Source organism: Salvelinus fontinalis, chromosome 18 (assembly GCF_029448725.1).
Source record: "Salvelinus fontinalis isolate EN_2023a chromosome 18, ASM2944872v1, whole genome shotgun sequence".
Taxonomy (NCBI): Eukaryota; Metazoa; Chordata; class Actinopteri; order Salmoniformes; family Salmonidae; genus Salvelinus; species Salvelinus fontinalis.
This window is the reverse complement of record NC_074682.1, coordinates 6,210,060-6,225,382: the sequence shown is the minus strand read 5'-3', so window position 1 is coordinate 6,225,382 and position 15,323 is coordinate 6,210,060. Positions and strand designations below refer to the sequence as shown.

General features: G+C 44.1%; 1 protein-coding gene across 3 annotated transcripts in view; it reads left to right on the top strand.

Annotated features, from left to right (window-relative positions):
- The window catches only part of LOC129814857 (mitogen-activated protein kinase 14A-like), a 45,251-nt gene that overhangs the window by 21,128 nt on the left and 8,800 nt on the right, over positions 1 to 15,323 (top strand). For all 3 annotated transcript variants that reach the window (XM_055867953.1, XM_055867952.1, XM_055867951.1), the window contains exons 4-7: positions 2,608 to 2,666; positions 10,495 to 10,606; positions 10,735 to 10,764; positions 11,227 to 11,274. In XM_055867953.1, coding sequence (XP_055723928.1) covers positions 2,608 to 2,666; positions 10,495 to 10,606; positions 10,735 to 10,764; positions 11,227 to 11,274 — 249 coding nt within the window. The remainder of the gene's footprint in view (positions 1 to 2,607; positions 2,667 to 10,494; positions 10,607 to 10,734; positions 10,765 to 11,226; positions 11,275 to 15,323) is intronic.

The window sequence follows — 15,323 nt, the reverse complement described above, 5'->3', positions numbered from 1 at the left end:
CTGATGCGCCTTCTTCGCCACATTGTCTGTGTGGGTGGACCATTTCAGATTGTCAGTGATGTGTACGCCGAGGAACTTGAAGCTTTCCACCTTCTCTACTGTGGTCCCGTCGATGTGGACAGGAGCGTTCTCCCTCTGCTGTTTCCTGAAGTCCATGTTCAGCTCCTTAGTTTTGTTGACGTTGAGAGATTATTTTCCTGGCCGCACTCTGCCAGGGCCCTCACTTCCTCCCTGTAGGCTGTCTCGTCATTGTTGGTAATCAGGCCTACTACTGTTGTCGTCGGCAAACTTGATGATTGAGTTGGAGGCGTGCATGGCCACGCAGTCATGGGTGAACAGGGAGTACAGGAGGGGGCTGAGCACGCACCCTTGTGGGGCCCCTGTGTTGAGGATCAGCAAAGTGGAGGGGTTGTTTCCTACCTTCACCACCTAAGGGAGGCCCGTCAGGAAGTCCAGGACACAGTTGCACAGGGCGAGGTTCAGACCCAGGGCCCTGAGCTTAATGATGAGCTTGGAGGGTAGTATGGTGTTGAAGGCTGAGCTATAGTCATTGAACAGCATTCTGACGTAGGTATTCCTCTTGTCCAGATGGTATAGGGCAGTGTGCAGTGCGATGGCTATTGTATCGTCTGTGGATCTATTGGGGCGGAAAGCAAATTGAAGTGGGTGTCGGGTAAGATCTTTCACTAGCCTCTCAAAGCACTTCATGATGACAGAAGTGAGTGCTACGGGGCGATCGTCATTTAGTTCAGTTGGCCACCCACCAGAGTACCTTGACTTAAGTGGAAATGTTAGACTATTCTAGTCGTTCTAATTCTATGGTCACATCCCCTCTCTAACGTTGAGTCACCTATAGGAGAGCTAAGTTGTAGGAAGTGAAGAAGCCCCTCACCGCTTATTCAAACATCAGTCCTGCTCACTGATTTCACTCTCACGGTGGTATGGTGCTGAAAACCCAACACTTCACCCTCACAACCACTGGTTACATCCGATATTATGCCTGTTATGTTTGTGGGGCGAAGGGAAGTTAACTCTGCATAAACCAGTGGTGTAAACAACACTGCAGCAAATTTCTTCCTTCAGGGGTGTGGGGTTTCACTGAATGATTCAGTGGTGGTGAGGCTGAACACACTAGGTCAACTGCTGTGTGTCGTGGTCAAGTTGAAGATGATAGGAGGTTTGACCCAGAGTCTAACTTAAGAGGTACCATGCTGCTGCACCGAAAGCAAATACCACCAAGCTGTGGTTGTGTGTGGCAAATGGCAATAAATGAATCTTAATCTGACAATGCCGACAGTGGTGATTGTGGACATGGTCTTTTCAAAATCGAAATGTTATCTCTCTGTGACTTTAGGTAACTCTCAACTGCAGGCAACAGCAGGATACACCTGCCACAGAGAGTGTGTGGGTTTGAGTTGTTAACTTCTCGTTTGAGTTCAGGTAACAGTTAGCGCTTAGCAGCAGGTAAGGGAACAGTAGAGGAGATACATGTGTCAGTTTGATCACAGCTCTTGAGTCTTGACCCACTTCTTCTCTGTTCTTCTCTGAGTGAATTTCCCCGCTGTTGCCTGGTTACACTGCAGGCTGTGGTTTTTGGAAAGCCTGAGTCAGCCAATCACTTTTTGTTTTGGCTAGAGTCCACCAATCGCAGAGGGCTCTGCCCTGCGTGGACGGTGTCGAGTCGTGTTGTTACGACACCCACCCACATCAGTCAGTTTCTCTAGAGGGGGGCACACTGGGTCTGGCACCGATGTCCGCTTCCTCCCTCTGTCCGCTCTCCTCAACTCCTCTCTAGCCACCCACACAGTGCCTGCATGCTAGCTCTTCTTTCTCTATGCCTCTTTCCCTCTCGTTCACTCTCCCTTTCGGTCACGCTGGCTCTCGTTCTCTCTCCCTCTCTCTCTCTCTCTCCTTTTCCCTCTCATTCCCTTGTTCTCTGGCTCTCTCTTTCTGTCTATTGTATTCTGCATGATTTCCTGTAAAGTTCAGTCATCACTTTCTCCTGTGTTAACAGCAACACAAGACACACACACACACACACACACACACACACACACACACACACACACACACACACACACACACACACACACACACACACAAACTATGAGTGCATTAGCCTGTGTCACAGAGCCCTGACTGTCACTGTGTACTGTCTGTCCTGTGTTGAGAGCAGAACAGTGGTTCAGGCTCTGTTCCAAAGCTTTAGAACGACCTGCCATGACTGCATCCAAAAATCCATCAACTTTGTTTGATGAAACGTGATGTTGTTGGTTGTCAAAGCGACCTTTTATCTGATGGCTGTTAAACACAGTGAAAGACCATGTCAAGGGCAACGGGCGGCAGCACAGTCTCACACTACGAAGGCTCTACTTTTCTTTGCACAAAGACAAATGCATAAACCATTCTCTTCTGTGTGTGCGCTTTGCACATTTGCCTCAATCACCCTGAGGGATTTTAGCAGTTGGAAGAAGACCACATGTTGTGGTGTTTATTGTTTTGTCTGTAGTGTGAGCCTTTTCTGTAGCATGAGTTATGTTTGCAACGTGAGTTGTGTCTGTTGTATTTAGAATGTTGTCTAACCTTTGACCTCCTCTTTTCTGTCAGGTGATCGGCCTGTTGGATGTGTTTACGCCCGCTACCAGCCTAGAGGAGTTCAACGATGTGTGAGTAACATCTTTCTTGTTCTCTCTCTTGCTCGCCATTTCTAACCCCCTTGCTCTGGCATTTCAAATAGCTGTTGTATAGGAGTTCAAGTTGCCTAGCAGAACACATACAAATGTATATGTTATAGGGATGGGGGGGGGGGGACGATACGGTAGGCTTGGGCGGTTCCAGATTGTTGTACTGTCCATCTCTCATACCGGGATTTGTGGTATTACCAGCATAGCACACAAGTGGGCACTAAAAACACAATAAAAGCCCATTGGGCCTCCGTTATCAGAATGCTAACAAAATTGGCACAAACTAATAACGAAATCACATAGACTCTGTTAGCTAAATGCTAACGAGCGAAAAACTAACAAACTAATTGTGAAGACGGACAAATCCAGCTCCATAAAGTCATACAAGCATAGCTACAAGCGAAAGTGAACGAGATAAATTGTGCAAATGAACCAAGTTGTGACGCATGCTTTTTCTGAAGGAAGTGCAACATGTGTACATGGAGAAGAACTGAGGAGGGGGGGAAAAACGCTAGTAGGAAACGCAGGGGAAAAAATGACTCATCCAGAGCTCTTTGTCTTCTGGCAGGAAGCCGTTATCAGATATCTGATGGCAAACATTTAGTTGTGAATTGCGTACAAGTATAACTTTATCACCTCATTTGCGCCACACAGAGAGACTCTCCAATAGAAATAGAACGCTATGGATTTAGCAGCTCGCTTTCTCCCGTTGTGCTATTTTACAAACAAACACAGTGACTGGCTCAACTGTTTTGGGGATCTACCGTAAGCTTAATAATTTAAAGTAATGTGACCGGTGAAATGAAGAACGCAGTCTGCTTTATCTCCTTAAGGTATTGCACAAGTTGACTGCAAGGTAATAACTTAAGTAGCTACAAATTTTCAAATGTATTGAAAAGCTTTGGACTGTATTGAAAAACCATCCCGTGGCTATTTCCAAATACCCCGGTATACGGTTTATACAGTATACCACCCAAGCTAACAGTAGAGTATTGCGATGTTATTTTTGACGATTTTATGTCGATACTGTGGGCTCCATTTTAACAAACTTAACGCAATGGTACATCTAAGCGCTGGTGGTAGTGCCATAGGTTCGGGGATGTGTCAAATATTTTTGCTATTTTCACAACCGGAATTATGGGCACAGATGCTGGCGGTGGCGTGAAAGAGCTGCGTTTTGATGAATAAACAAGTTGTGGATGTGTCGAGGCTTAAAACTGGCCAATCAGAACGTGCTCCATGGCTAAATATGTGGTTGCTTCAAGTTGTGTATTTACAGTATTTTAAGAATTGCGTTGTCATCAACTCCAATTAGAATGTTAGTCCATTGTAGCCTAATTTGTTAAATAACCTACAGAAACAAAATAACAAAATGTATGTAAGCCTATCCCATCTTTGCTAAATCCACATTGTAAGATGTCCAATTGCATGACTTCAATATGGAAATATATTGTTAAACATAGCATTCGCTGTGATCTAGAGGCTAGGCCTACTGTAAATCAAATCAAATCAAATTTTATTTGTCACATACACATGGTTAGCAGATGTTAATGCGAGTGTAGCGAAATGCTTGTGCTTCTAGTTCCGACAATGCAGTAATAACCAACAAGTAATCTAACCTAACAATTCCATAACTACTACCTTATACACACAAGTGTAAAGGGATAAAGAATATGTACATAAAGATATATGAATGAGTGATGGTACAGAACGGCATAGGCAAGATGCAGTAGATGGTATAGAGTACAGCATATACATATGAGATGAGTAATGTAGGGTATGTAAACATAAAGTGGCATAGTTTAAAGTGGCTAGTGATACATGTATTACATAAAGATGGCAAGATGCAGTAGATGATATAGAGTACAGTATATACATATACATATGAGATGAGTAATGTAGGGTATGTAAACATTATATTAAGTGGCATTGTTTAAAGTAGCTAGTGGTACATTTTTACATAATTTCCATCAATTCCCATTATTAAAGTGGCTGGAGTTGAGTCAGTATGTTGGCAGCGGCCACTAAATGTTAGTGGTGGCTGTTTAACAGTCTGATGGCCTTGAGATAGAAGCTGTTTTTCAGTCTCTCGGTCCCTGCTTTGATGCACCTGTACTGACCTCGCCTTCTGGATGATAGCGGGGTGAACAGGCAGTGGCTTGGGTGGTTGTTGTCCTTGATGATCTTTATGGCCTTCCTGTGACATCGGGTGGTGTAGGTGACCTGGAGGGCGGGTAGTTTTCCCCCGGTGATGCGTTGTGCAGACCTCACTACCCTCTGGAGAGCCTTACGGTTGTGGGCGGAGCAGTTGCCGTACCAGGCGGTGATACAGCCCGACAGGATGCTCTCGATTGTGCATCTGTAGAGGTTTGTGAGTGCTTTTGGTGACAAGCCGAATTTCTTCAGCCTCCTGAGGTTGAAGAGGCGCTGCTGCGCCTTCTTCACAACGCTGTCTGTGTGGGTGGACCAATTCAGTTTGTCCGTGATGTGTACACCGAGGAACTTAAAACTTTCCACCTTCTCCACTACTGTCCCGTCGATGTGGATAGGGGGGTGCTCCCTCTGCTGTTTCCTGAAGTCCACAATCATCTCCTTTGTTTTGTTGACGTTGAGTGTGAGGTTATTTTCCTGACACCACACTCCGAGGGCCCTCACCTCCTCCCTGTAGGCCGTCTCGTCGTTGTTGGTAAACAAGCCTACCACTGTAGTGTCGTCCGCAAACTTGATGATTGAGTTGGAGGCGTGCATAGCCACGCAGTCGTGGGTGAACAGGGAGTACAGGAGAGGGCTCAGAACGCACCCTTGTGGGGCCCCGGTGTTGAGGATCAGCGGGGTGGAGATGTTGTTACCTACCCTCACCACCTGGGGGCGGCCCGTCAGGAAGTCCAGGACCCAGTTGCACAGGGCGGGGTCGAGACCCAGGGTCTCGAGCTTGATGACGAGTTTGGAGGGTACTATGGTGTTAAATGCTGAGCTGTAGTCGATGAACAGCATTCTCACATAGGTATTCCTCTTGTCCAGATGGGTTAGGGCAGTGTGGTTGCGATTGCGTCGTCTGTGGACCTATTGGGTCGGTAAGCAAATTGGAGTGGGTCTAGGGTGTCAGGTAGGGTGGAGGTGATATGGTCCTTTACTAGTCTCTCAAAGCACTTCATGATGACGGAAGTGAGTGCTACGGGGCGGTAGTCGTTTAGCTCAGTTACCTTAGCTTTCTTGGGAACAGGAACAATGGTGGCCCTCTTGAAGCATGTGGGAACAGCAGACTGGGATAAGGATTGATTGAATATGTCCTTAAACACACCAGCCAGCTGGTCTGTGCATGCTCTGAGGACGCGGCTGGGAATGCCGTCTGGGCCTGCAGCCTTGCGAGGGTTAACACGTTTAAATGTTTTACTCACCTCGGCTGCAGTGAAGGAGAGCCCGCAGGTTTTGGTAGCGGGCCGTGTCAGTGGCACTGTATTGTCCTCAAAGCGAGCAAAAATTTATTTAGCATGTCTGGGAGCAAGACATCCTGGTCCGCAACGGGGCTGGTTTTCTTTTTGTAATCCGTGATTGACTGTAGACCCTGCCACATACCTCTTGTGTCTGAGCTGTTGAATTGCGACTCTACTTTGTCTCTATACTGGGACTTAGCTTGTTTGATTGCCTTGCGGAGAGAATAGCTACACTGTTTGTATTCGGTCATGTTTCCGGTCACCTTGCCCTGGTTAAAAGCAGTGGTTCGCACTTTCAGTTTCACGCGAATGCTGCCATCAATCCACGGTTTCTGGTTTGGGCATGTTTTAATCGTTGCTGTGGGTACGACATCGTCAATGCACTTTCTAATGAACTCGCTCACCGAATCAGCGTATTCGTCAATATTGTTGTTGGACGCAATGCGGAACATATCCCAATCCACGTGAGCGAAGCAGTCTTGAAGCGTGGAATCAGATTGGTCGGACCAGCGTTGAACAGACCTGAGCGAGGGAGCTTGTTGTTTTAGTTTCTGTTTGTAGGCTGGAAGCAACAAAATGGAGTCGTGGTCAGCTTTTCCGAAAGGAGGGCGGGGGAGGGCCTTATATGCGTCGCGGAAGTTAGTATAACAATGATCCAAGGTTTTACCAGCCCTGGTAGCACAATCGATATGCTGATAGAATTTAGGGAGTTTTGTTTTCAGATTAGCCTTGTTAAAATCCCCAGCTACGATGAATGCAGCCTCAGGGTGTGTGGTTTCCAGTTTACAAAGAGTCAGATAAAGTTCGTTCAGGGCCATCGATGTGTCTGCTTGGGGGGGGATATATACGGCTGTGATTATAATCGAAGAGAATTCCCTTGGTAGATAATGCGGTCGACATTTGATTGTGAGGAATTCTAGATCAGGTGAACAGAATGACTTGAGTTCCTGTAAGTTGTTATGATCACACCACGTCTCGTTAATCATAAGGCATACAGCCCGCCCCTCTTCTTACCAGAAAGATGTTTGTTTTTGTCGGCACGATGCGTGAAGAAACCAGCTGGCTGCACCGACTCCGTTAGCGTCTCTTGAGTGAGCCATGTTTCCGTGAAGCAGAGAACGTTACAATCCCTGATGTCTCTCTGGAATGTTACCCGTGCTCGGATTTCATCAACCTTATTGTCAAGAGACTGGACATTGGCGAGTAGTATGCTAGGGAGTGGAGCGCGATGTGCCCGTCTCCGAAGCCTGACCAGGAGACCGCTTCGTTTGCCCCTTTTTCGGCGTCGCTTAGGGTCGCCGGCTGGGATCAGATCCATTGTATTGGGTGGAAGGCAAAACACTGGATCCGCTTCGGGAAAGTCATATTCCTGGTTGTAACGATGGTGAGTTGACGTTGCTCTTATATTCAGTAGTTCCTCCCGACTGTATGTAATGAAACCTAAGATTACCTGGGGTACCAATGTAAGGAATAACACATAAAAAAACAAAATACTGCATATTTTCCTAGGAACGCGAAGCGAGGCAGCCATCTCGGTCAGCGCCGGAAGTCACTCCGGCGCCGACACTGACTACAGTGCATTCGTAAAGTATTCAGACCTCTTGACTTTTCCCACATTTTGTTACAGTCTTATTCTAAAATGGATTAAATAAACAATCCTCAGCAATCTACACACAATACCCCATAATGACAAAGCAAAAACAGTTTTTGGGAAATTTTGCAAGTTATTTAAAATAAAAAGCTGAAATAGCACATTTACATAAGTATTTAGACCCTTTACTCAGTACTTTGTTGGAGCACCTTTGGCAGCGATTACAGCTTAGTCTGCTTGGGTATGACTCTACAAGCTTGGCACACCTGTATTTGGGGAGTTTCTCCCATTCTTCTCTGCAGATTTTCTCAAGCTCTGTCAGGTTGGATGTGGAGTGTCACTGTACAGCTATTTTCAGGTCTCTCCAGAGATGTTTGATTGGATTCAATTCCGGGCACTGGCTGGGCCACTCAAGCCACGCTTGCGTTTTCTTGGCTGTGTGCTTAGGGTTGTTGTCCTGTTGGAAGGTAAACCTTCGCCCCGGTCTGAGGTCCTGAGCGCTATGGAGCAGGTTTTCGTCAAGGATCTCTTTGCACTTTGCCATTCATCTTTCCCTCAATCCTGACTAGTCTCTCAGTCCCTGCCGCTGAAAAACATCCCCACAGCATGATGCTTCACCGTAGGGATGGTGCCAGGTTTCCTCCAGGCGTGACGCTTGGCATTCAGGCCAAGTTTCATCAGACCAGACAATCTTGTTTTTCATGGTCTGAGAGTCTTTAGGTGCCTTTTGGAAAAGTCCAAGCTGGCTGTCATGTGCCTTTTACTGAGGAGTGGCTTCCGTCTGGCAACTCTACCATAAAGGCCTGATTTGTGGAGTGCTGCAGAGATGGTTGTCCTTCTGGAATGTTCTTCCATCTCCACAGAGGAACACTGGAGCTCTATCAGAGAGACCATCGGGTTCTTGGTCAGCTCCCTGACACCAAGGCCCTTCTCCCCCGATTGCTCAGCCCTAGGAAGAGTCATGGTGTTTAAGAATGATGGAGGCAACGGTGTTCTTGGGAACCGTTCGATGCTGTTTTGGTGTCCTTCCCCAGATCTATGCCTCGACACAATCATGTCCGTAGAGCTCCGAGAAAATTCCTTCGACCTCATGGCTTGGTTTTTGCTCTGACATGCACTGTCAACTGTGGGACCTTATATAGAGAGGTGTGTGCCTTTCCAAATCATGTCCAATCAATTGAATTTACCACAGGTGCACTCCAATCAAGTTGTAGAAACATCTCAAGGAGGATCAACTAGAACAGGATCTACCTTAGCTCAAGTTTCCTAGCCAAGGGTCTAAATACTAATGTAAATAAGGTATCTGTTTTTAATTTTGACTACATTTGCGAAAAAGTCTAAAACCCCGTTTTCGCTTTGTCATTATGGGCTGTTGTGTGTAGATTGAGGAGGAAAAATATCAACGTAATCCATTTTAGAATAAGGCTGCAACGTAACAACATGTGGAATAAGTAAAAGGGTCTGAATAGTTTCCGAATTCACTTGAAATTGCGTTATGTCTTTAATGTCTGAGCCATGGATATGCCAAACGTTGTGAATAAGCCAGATTAAATGCACTATTGATGAGGCTTAAAATGAGAGTTAATCATTCGAATCAAATTCGAATCAAAATAAAACAACTTGTTTTAAATTGTCTATGTTTAAATACAGTTACAGGCACCATAATTGCTCCCCGTGGGCATATACTATTAAGACTATTGAGGCTTTTACGCACATCAAAAATAAAGAATAATGGGAGCTGGCTAAAATAATGATAAAAAGGGGACGTCCACTCACTGTTTTGCTGCTCCCAAACTTGATCTTTCACTAAAGCTTTGGTGATTAATAGTTATTTCAAAGCACTCTCACGAGCCAAACCCTTTATTGAAAGTCTGCTATTTGGCATGACAAAAAAAAAAACAGCCTTCATTGAGGGGAGGCTATGATTTCTTGTTTTTCGTTTCATCATTGGAGTCTGTTTCTGACCGTTTGAGCAGACACATGCACATTTGTGGCCTGCTGGAGGTCATTTTGCAGGGCTCTGGCAGTGCTACTCCTTGCACAAAGGCGGAGGTAGCGGTCCTGCTGCTGGGTTGTTGCCCTCCTACGGCCTCCTCCACGTCTCCTGATGTACTGGCCTGTCTCCTGGTAGCGCCTCCATGCTCTGGACACTACGCTGACAGACACAGCAAACCTTCTTGCCACAGCTCACATTGATGTGCCATCCTGGATGAGCTGCACTACCTGAGCCACTTGTGTGGGTTGTAGACTCCGTCTCATGCTACCACTAGAGTGAGAGCACCGCCAGCATTCAAAAGTGTCCAAAACATCAGCCAGGAAGCATAGGAACTGAGAAGTGGTCTGTGGTCACCACCTGCAGAATCACTCCTTTATTGGGGGTGTCTTGCTAATTGCCTATAATTTCCACCTTTTGTCTATTCCATTTGCACAACAGCATGTGAAATTTATTGTCAATCAGTGTTGCTTCCTAAGTGGACAGTTTGATTTCACAGAAGTGTGATTGACTTGGAGTTACATTGTGTTGTTTAAGTGTTCCCTTTATTTTTTTGAGCAGTGTATATATATATAACTATCCCTGGTTCACCCTACATGAGCTGTAAAGCACTTAGCGGTGTTTACTGCTTGCAATTTGTAGTACTGGTAGAGACATCTCTCTCTACACCAATTGTGTTTCCCCTAGGATTTTTTTCAGCAGCGGTTGTGGGTGGCCAATGCACTGTTTTAAAGCACATTTCCTGCAATCATACAAATTTTGCCATTACTTTTTTGGGGTTGTGATTGGCAGGTACCTGGTGACCCACCTGATGGGGGCGGACCTCAACAATATCGTCAAGTGTCAGAAACTGACGGACGACCACGTTCAATTCCTCATATACCAGATCCTCCGGGGTCTCAAGGTAGGCGTGTGTGTGTGTGTGTGTGTGTGTGTGTGTGTGTGTGTGTGTGTGTGTGTGTTTTCATAGGTGCAGGTATAGGTTTTCATAGGTATGCAGTTGTAAATAGTTGTCTGTTTTTGTTTTTGCAGTATATCCATTCAGCAGACATCATCCACAGAGTAAGTTACATCAAACTTACAGTACCAGTTAAACGTTTGTACACACCTACTCATTCAAGTTTTTAAAAATTGTATTTACTATTTTCTACATTGTAGAATAAGAGTGTGCAAAGATGTCATCAAGGCAAAGGGTGGCTACTTTGAAGAATCTCAAATCTAAAATACATTTTGATTTGTTTAACACTTTGTTGATTACTCCATGATTCCAAATGTGTTATTTCATAGTTTCGATGTCTTCACTATTATTCTACGTTGTAGAAAATAATAAAAAAAGAGAGAGAAAAAACAAAGAAAAACCCTTGAATGAGTAGGTGTGTCCAAACTTTTGACTGGTACTGTACGTCGATCTTTACGTCAAGATGCTTGCAGTTGTCGGAGGGTGAAAACAGGAATACCTGACAGTGTTATTAGTGTATAGTCAATACCTGCCTTTATTTTCCTCTCTCTCATTCCCCTCCACAGGATCTGAAGCCCAGTAACTTGGCAGTGAATGAGGACTGTGAGCTCAAGGTGAGGAAAGTTTTTCGACCCATTATACCAGTCTGCCTAACTAAAAGGGATGGTTCAACTACCCTGAACTGCTTCTCCTCTCCAGCTAGGAAGAGATTTAATTTTATACAGTATTCAACACAACAGTCACCAACATGAAACATACAGTATAACTCAATCAATTACAGTTGTTAGATATTTCGTTCAGACTGATGAAAATGCACGCATGAAGTGGTGGGCTGCTCATGAAGTTGCTACTTGCAAAATGCTACAGTCTACCCACTGTATTGAGCTATTTTCTGCATATGCGATGTTCTATCGAAGGCCAAACCCACCATTTGTGTGCATGGCCAAAGGGCTTTACTTTCACGTCATCTAAGCAGAGCACCGCTTGGAGTTTGCTAAACGGCATTGGCACTTGGATTGGAACCAGTGCTATGGTCATATGACATGAAAATATACGTATTTGGCCACGTACACCGGTGGTGGGTTTGGCCTTCAAAAGAACATTGCATATGCAGAAAATACTCATCCGTACTGTAAAATATGGTGGTGGATCTTTGCTGTTATGGGGATATTTTGTGTCCACTGGTCGCGGGGCCCTTGTTAAGGACAATGGCATCATGAACTTTACCAAGTACCAGTGTACATTTTAGCTAAAAACCTGGTTACCTTTGCCAGGAGAATTAAACTTGGGCGCAATGACTCAACACACCTCCAGGCTGTGTAAGAGCTTTTTGAACAAGAAAGAGAGTGATGGAGTGCTGCATCAGATGACCTGGCCTCCACAATCCCCCAACCTCAACCCAGTTGAGATGGTTTGGGATGAGTCGGACTGCAGAGTGAAGGAAAAGCAGCCAACAAGTGCTCAGCATATGTGGGAACTCCTTCAAGACTGTTGTAAAAGCATTCAAGGTGAAGCTGGTTGAGAGAATGCCAAGAGTGTGCTGTCATCAAGGCAAAGGGTGGCTACTTTGAAGAATCTCAAATATATAAATATATTTTGATTTGTTTAACACTTTTTTGTGTTTCATAGTTTTGATGTCTTCACTATTATTCTACAATGTAGAAAATAGTAAAAAATGAGTAGGTGTGTCCAACCTTTTGACTGGTTATTTTTATATATATAAAGTTGAAGTCGGAAGTTTACGTATACTTAGGTTGGAGTCATAAAAACTTGTTTTTCAACCACTCCACAAGTTTCTTGTTAACAAACTATAGTTTTGGCAAATCGGTTAGGACATCTACTTTGTGCATGACAAGTAATTTTTCCAGCAATTGTTTACAGACAGATTATTTCACTTATAATTCACTATCACAATTCCAGTGGGTCAGAAGTTTACTTACACTAAGCTGCCTTTAAACAGCTTGGAAAATTCCAGAAAAGGATGTCATGGCTTTAGAAGCTTCTGTTAGTCTAATTGACATAATTTGAGTCAATTGGAGGTGTACCTGTGGATGTATTTCAAGACCTACCTTCAAACTCAGTGCCTCTTTGCTTGACATCATGGGAAAATCAAAAGAAATCAGCCAAAACCTCAGAAAATAAATTGTTTACCTCCACAAGTCTGGATCATCCTTGGGCGCAATATCCAAACGCCTGAAGGTACCACGTTCATCTGTATAAACAATAGTACGCAAGTATAAACAACATGGGACCACGCAGCCGTCATACCGCTCAGGAAGGAGACGCGTTCTGTCTCCTAGAGAGGAATGTACTTTGGTGTGAAAAGTGCAAATCAATCCCAGAACAACAGCAAAGGACCTTGTGAAGATGCTGGAGGAAACGGGTACAAAAGTATCTATATCCACAGTAAAAACGAGTCCTATATCGACATAACCTGAAAGGCCGCTCAGCAAGGAAGAAGCCACTGTTCCAAAACTGCCATAAAAAAGCCAGACTACGGTTTGCAACTGCACATGGGGACAAAGATCATACTTTTGGAGAACTGTTTGGCCATAATGACCATTGTTATGTTTGGAGGAAAAAGGGGGAGACTTGCAAGCCGAAGAACACATCCCAACCGTGAAGCACGGGGGTTTCAGCATCATGTTATGGGGTGCTTTGCTGCAGGAGGGACTGGTGCACTTCACAAAATAGATGGCATCATGAGGGAGGAAAATTATGTGGATATATTGAAGCAACATCTCAAGACATCAATCAGTTCGCAAATGGGTCTTCCAAATGGACAATGACCCCAAGCATACTTCCAAAGTTGTGGCAAAATGGCTTAAGGACAACAAAGTCAAGGTATTGGGGTGGCCATCACAAAGCCCTGACCTCAATCCTATAGAAAATCTGTGTGCAGAACTGAAAAAGTGTGTGTGAGCAAGGAGGCCTACAAATCTGACTCAGTTACACCAGCTCTGTCAGGAAGAATGTCCAAAACAGATTCAACCACAAAGACCAGGGAGGTTTTCCAATGCCTTTCAAAGAAGATAACCTATTGGTTGATGGATAAAAATAAATGCAAACATTGAATACCCTTTTGAGCATGGTGAAGTCATTAATTTCACTTTGTGTGGTGTATCAATACACCCAGCCACTACAAAGTACAGTAGTCCTTCCTAACTCAGTTGCCAGAGAGGAAGGAAACAGCTCAGGGATTTCACCATGAGGCCAATGGTGACTTTAAAACAGTTAAGAGTTTAATGGCTGTGATAGAAGAAAACTGAGGATGGATCAACAACATAGTTATTACTCCACAATATTAACCTAATTGGCAGAGTGAAAATAAAAAAGCCTGTACAGAATACAAATATTAAACGACGTGCATCCTGTTTGCAACAAGGCACTAAAGTAATACCAAAAAATATGTTAAAGAAATGTACCATTTTGTCCTGAATGCAAAGTATTATGTTTGGGGCAAATCCAATTCAACAAATTACTGAGTAACACTCTACGTATTTTCAAGTGTGGTGGTGGCTGCATCATGTTATGCTTGTAATCATTAAGGACAGGGGAGTTTTTCAGGATAGGAAAGAAACATAATGGACATGCACATGCAAAAGAGGAAACCTGGTTGCCTGAATTCACCTTTCAGCAGGACAATAACCTAAACCCCAAGGCCAAATCTACACTGGAGTTTCTTACCAATAAGACATTGAATATTCCTGAGTGGCTGTTACAGTTTTGACTTAAATCAACTTGAAAATCTATGTCAAGACCTGAAAATGGTTGTCTAGCAATGATCAACAACCAATTTGACAGAGCTTGAAGCAAATGTTGTATAATCCAGGTGTGGAAAGCTCTTAGAGACTTACCCAGAAAGACTCCCAGCTGTAATCTCTACCAAAGGTGCTTCTACAAAGTATTGACTCAGGGGTGTGAATACAAAACAAACAACAACAAAAAATACATGTTTTCACTTTGTCAATATGGGGTATTGTGTGAAAATTCAGTCTCTAACACAACAAAATGTGGAATAAGCCAAGTGGTATGAACACTTTTTTTTCTAAAGGCACTGTAAATACCAGGGGTGGGAAGATGTCACTATTATTTGAGTCACAAGCAAGGTCCGAGTCTCATGTTGAGTCCCAAGTAGAACGTCTCGAGTCAAGGCCAAGCCGTGGATTCTAAGAGCAAGTTGAGTCATACGTTTTTTTTTCAAGTCAAGTAAAAAGGTTATCAATACATGCAATGTGTTGTTCATTAATAAATATTTTTCTATTTATTGAGGTTACCAGACAGCCCTTTTCATTATTTTGTCTACAACATATTTTGATTGTGCTAATTAATGTTTACAATAAATTCCAAATGCAAGCTTCATAAGTCAATGGTAAATGTCAAGCAATTTCATACCAAAAGACCAGTAGGCCTACGCTAGTAATTGTTGCTTGATGCCCCATTGCTGGTGAGCTTGCAACGTAAACAGTTCATATGTTTGATCACCAACATTTTTTGGAGCTGCATATTTAATTTTGGCAGTCCTCTCTCCCTATAATTTTACATTTGCACTGCAACCGATCCTATAGCTGTACAGCAAATCAGTCCGAGGTGGCACAACAGGTCCCAGAGTGGTGGGGCAAATTGTTTTCCTTTGGGCCCACAGTTTTTCCTAATCTGGTAA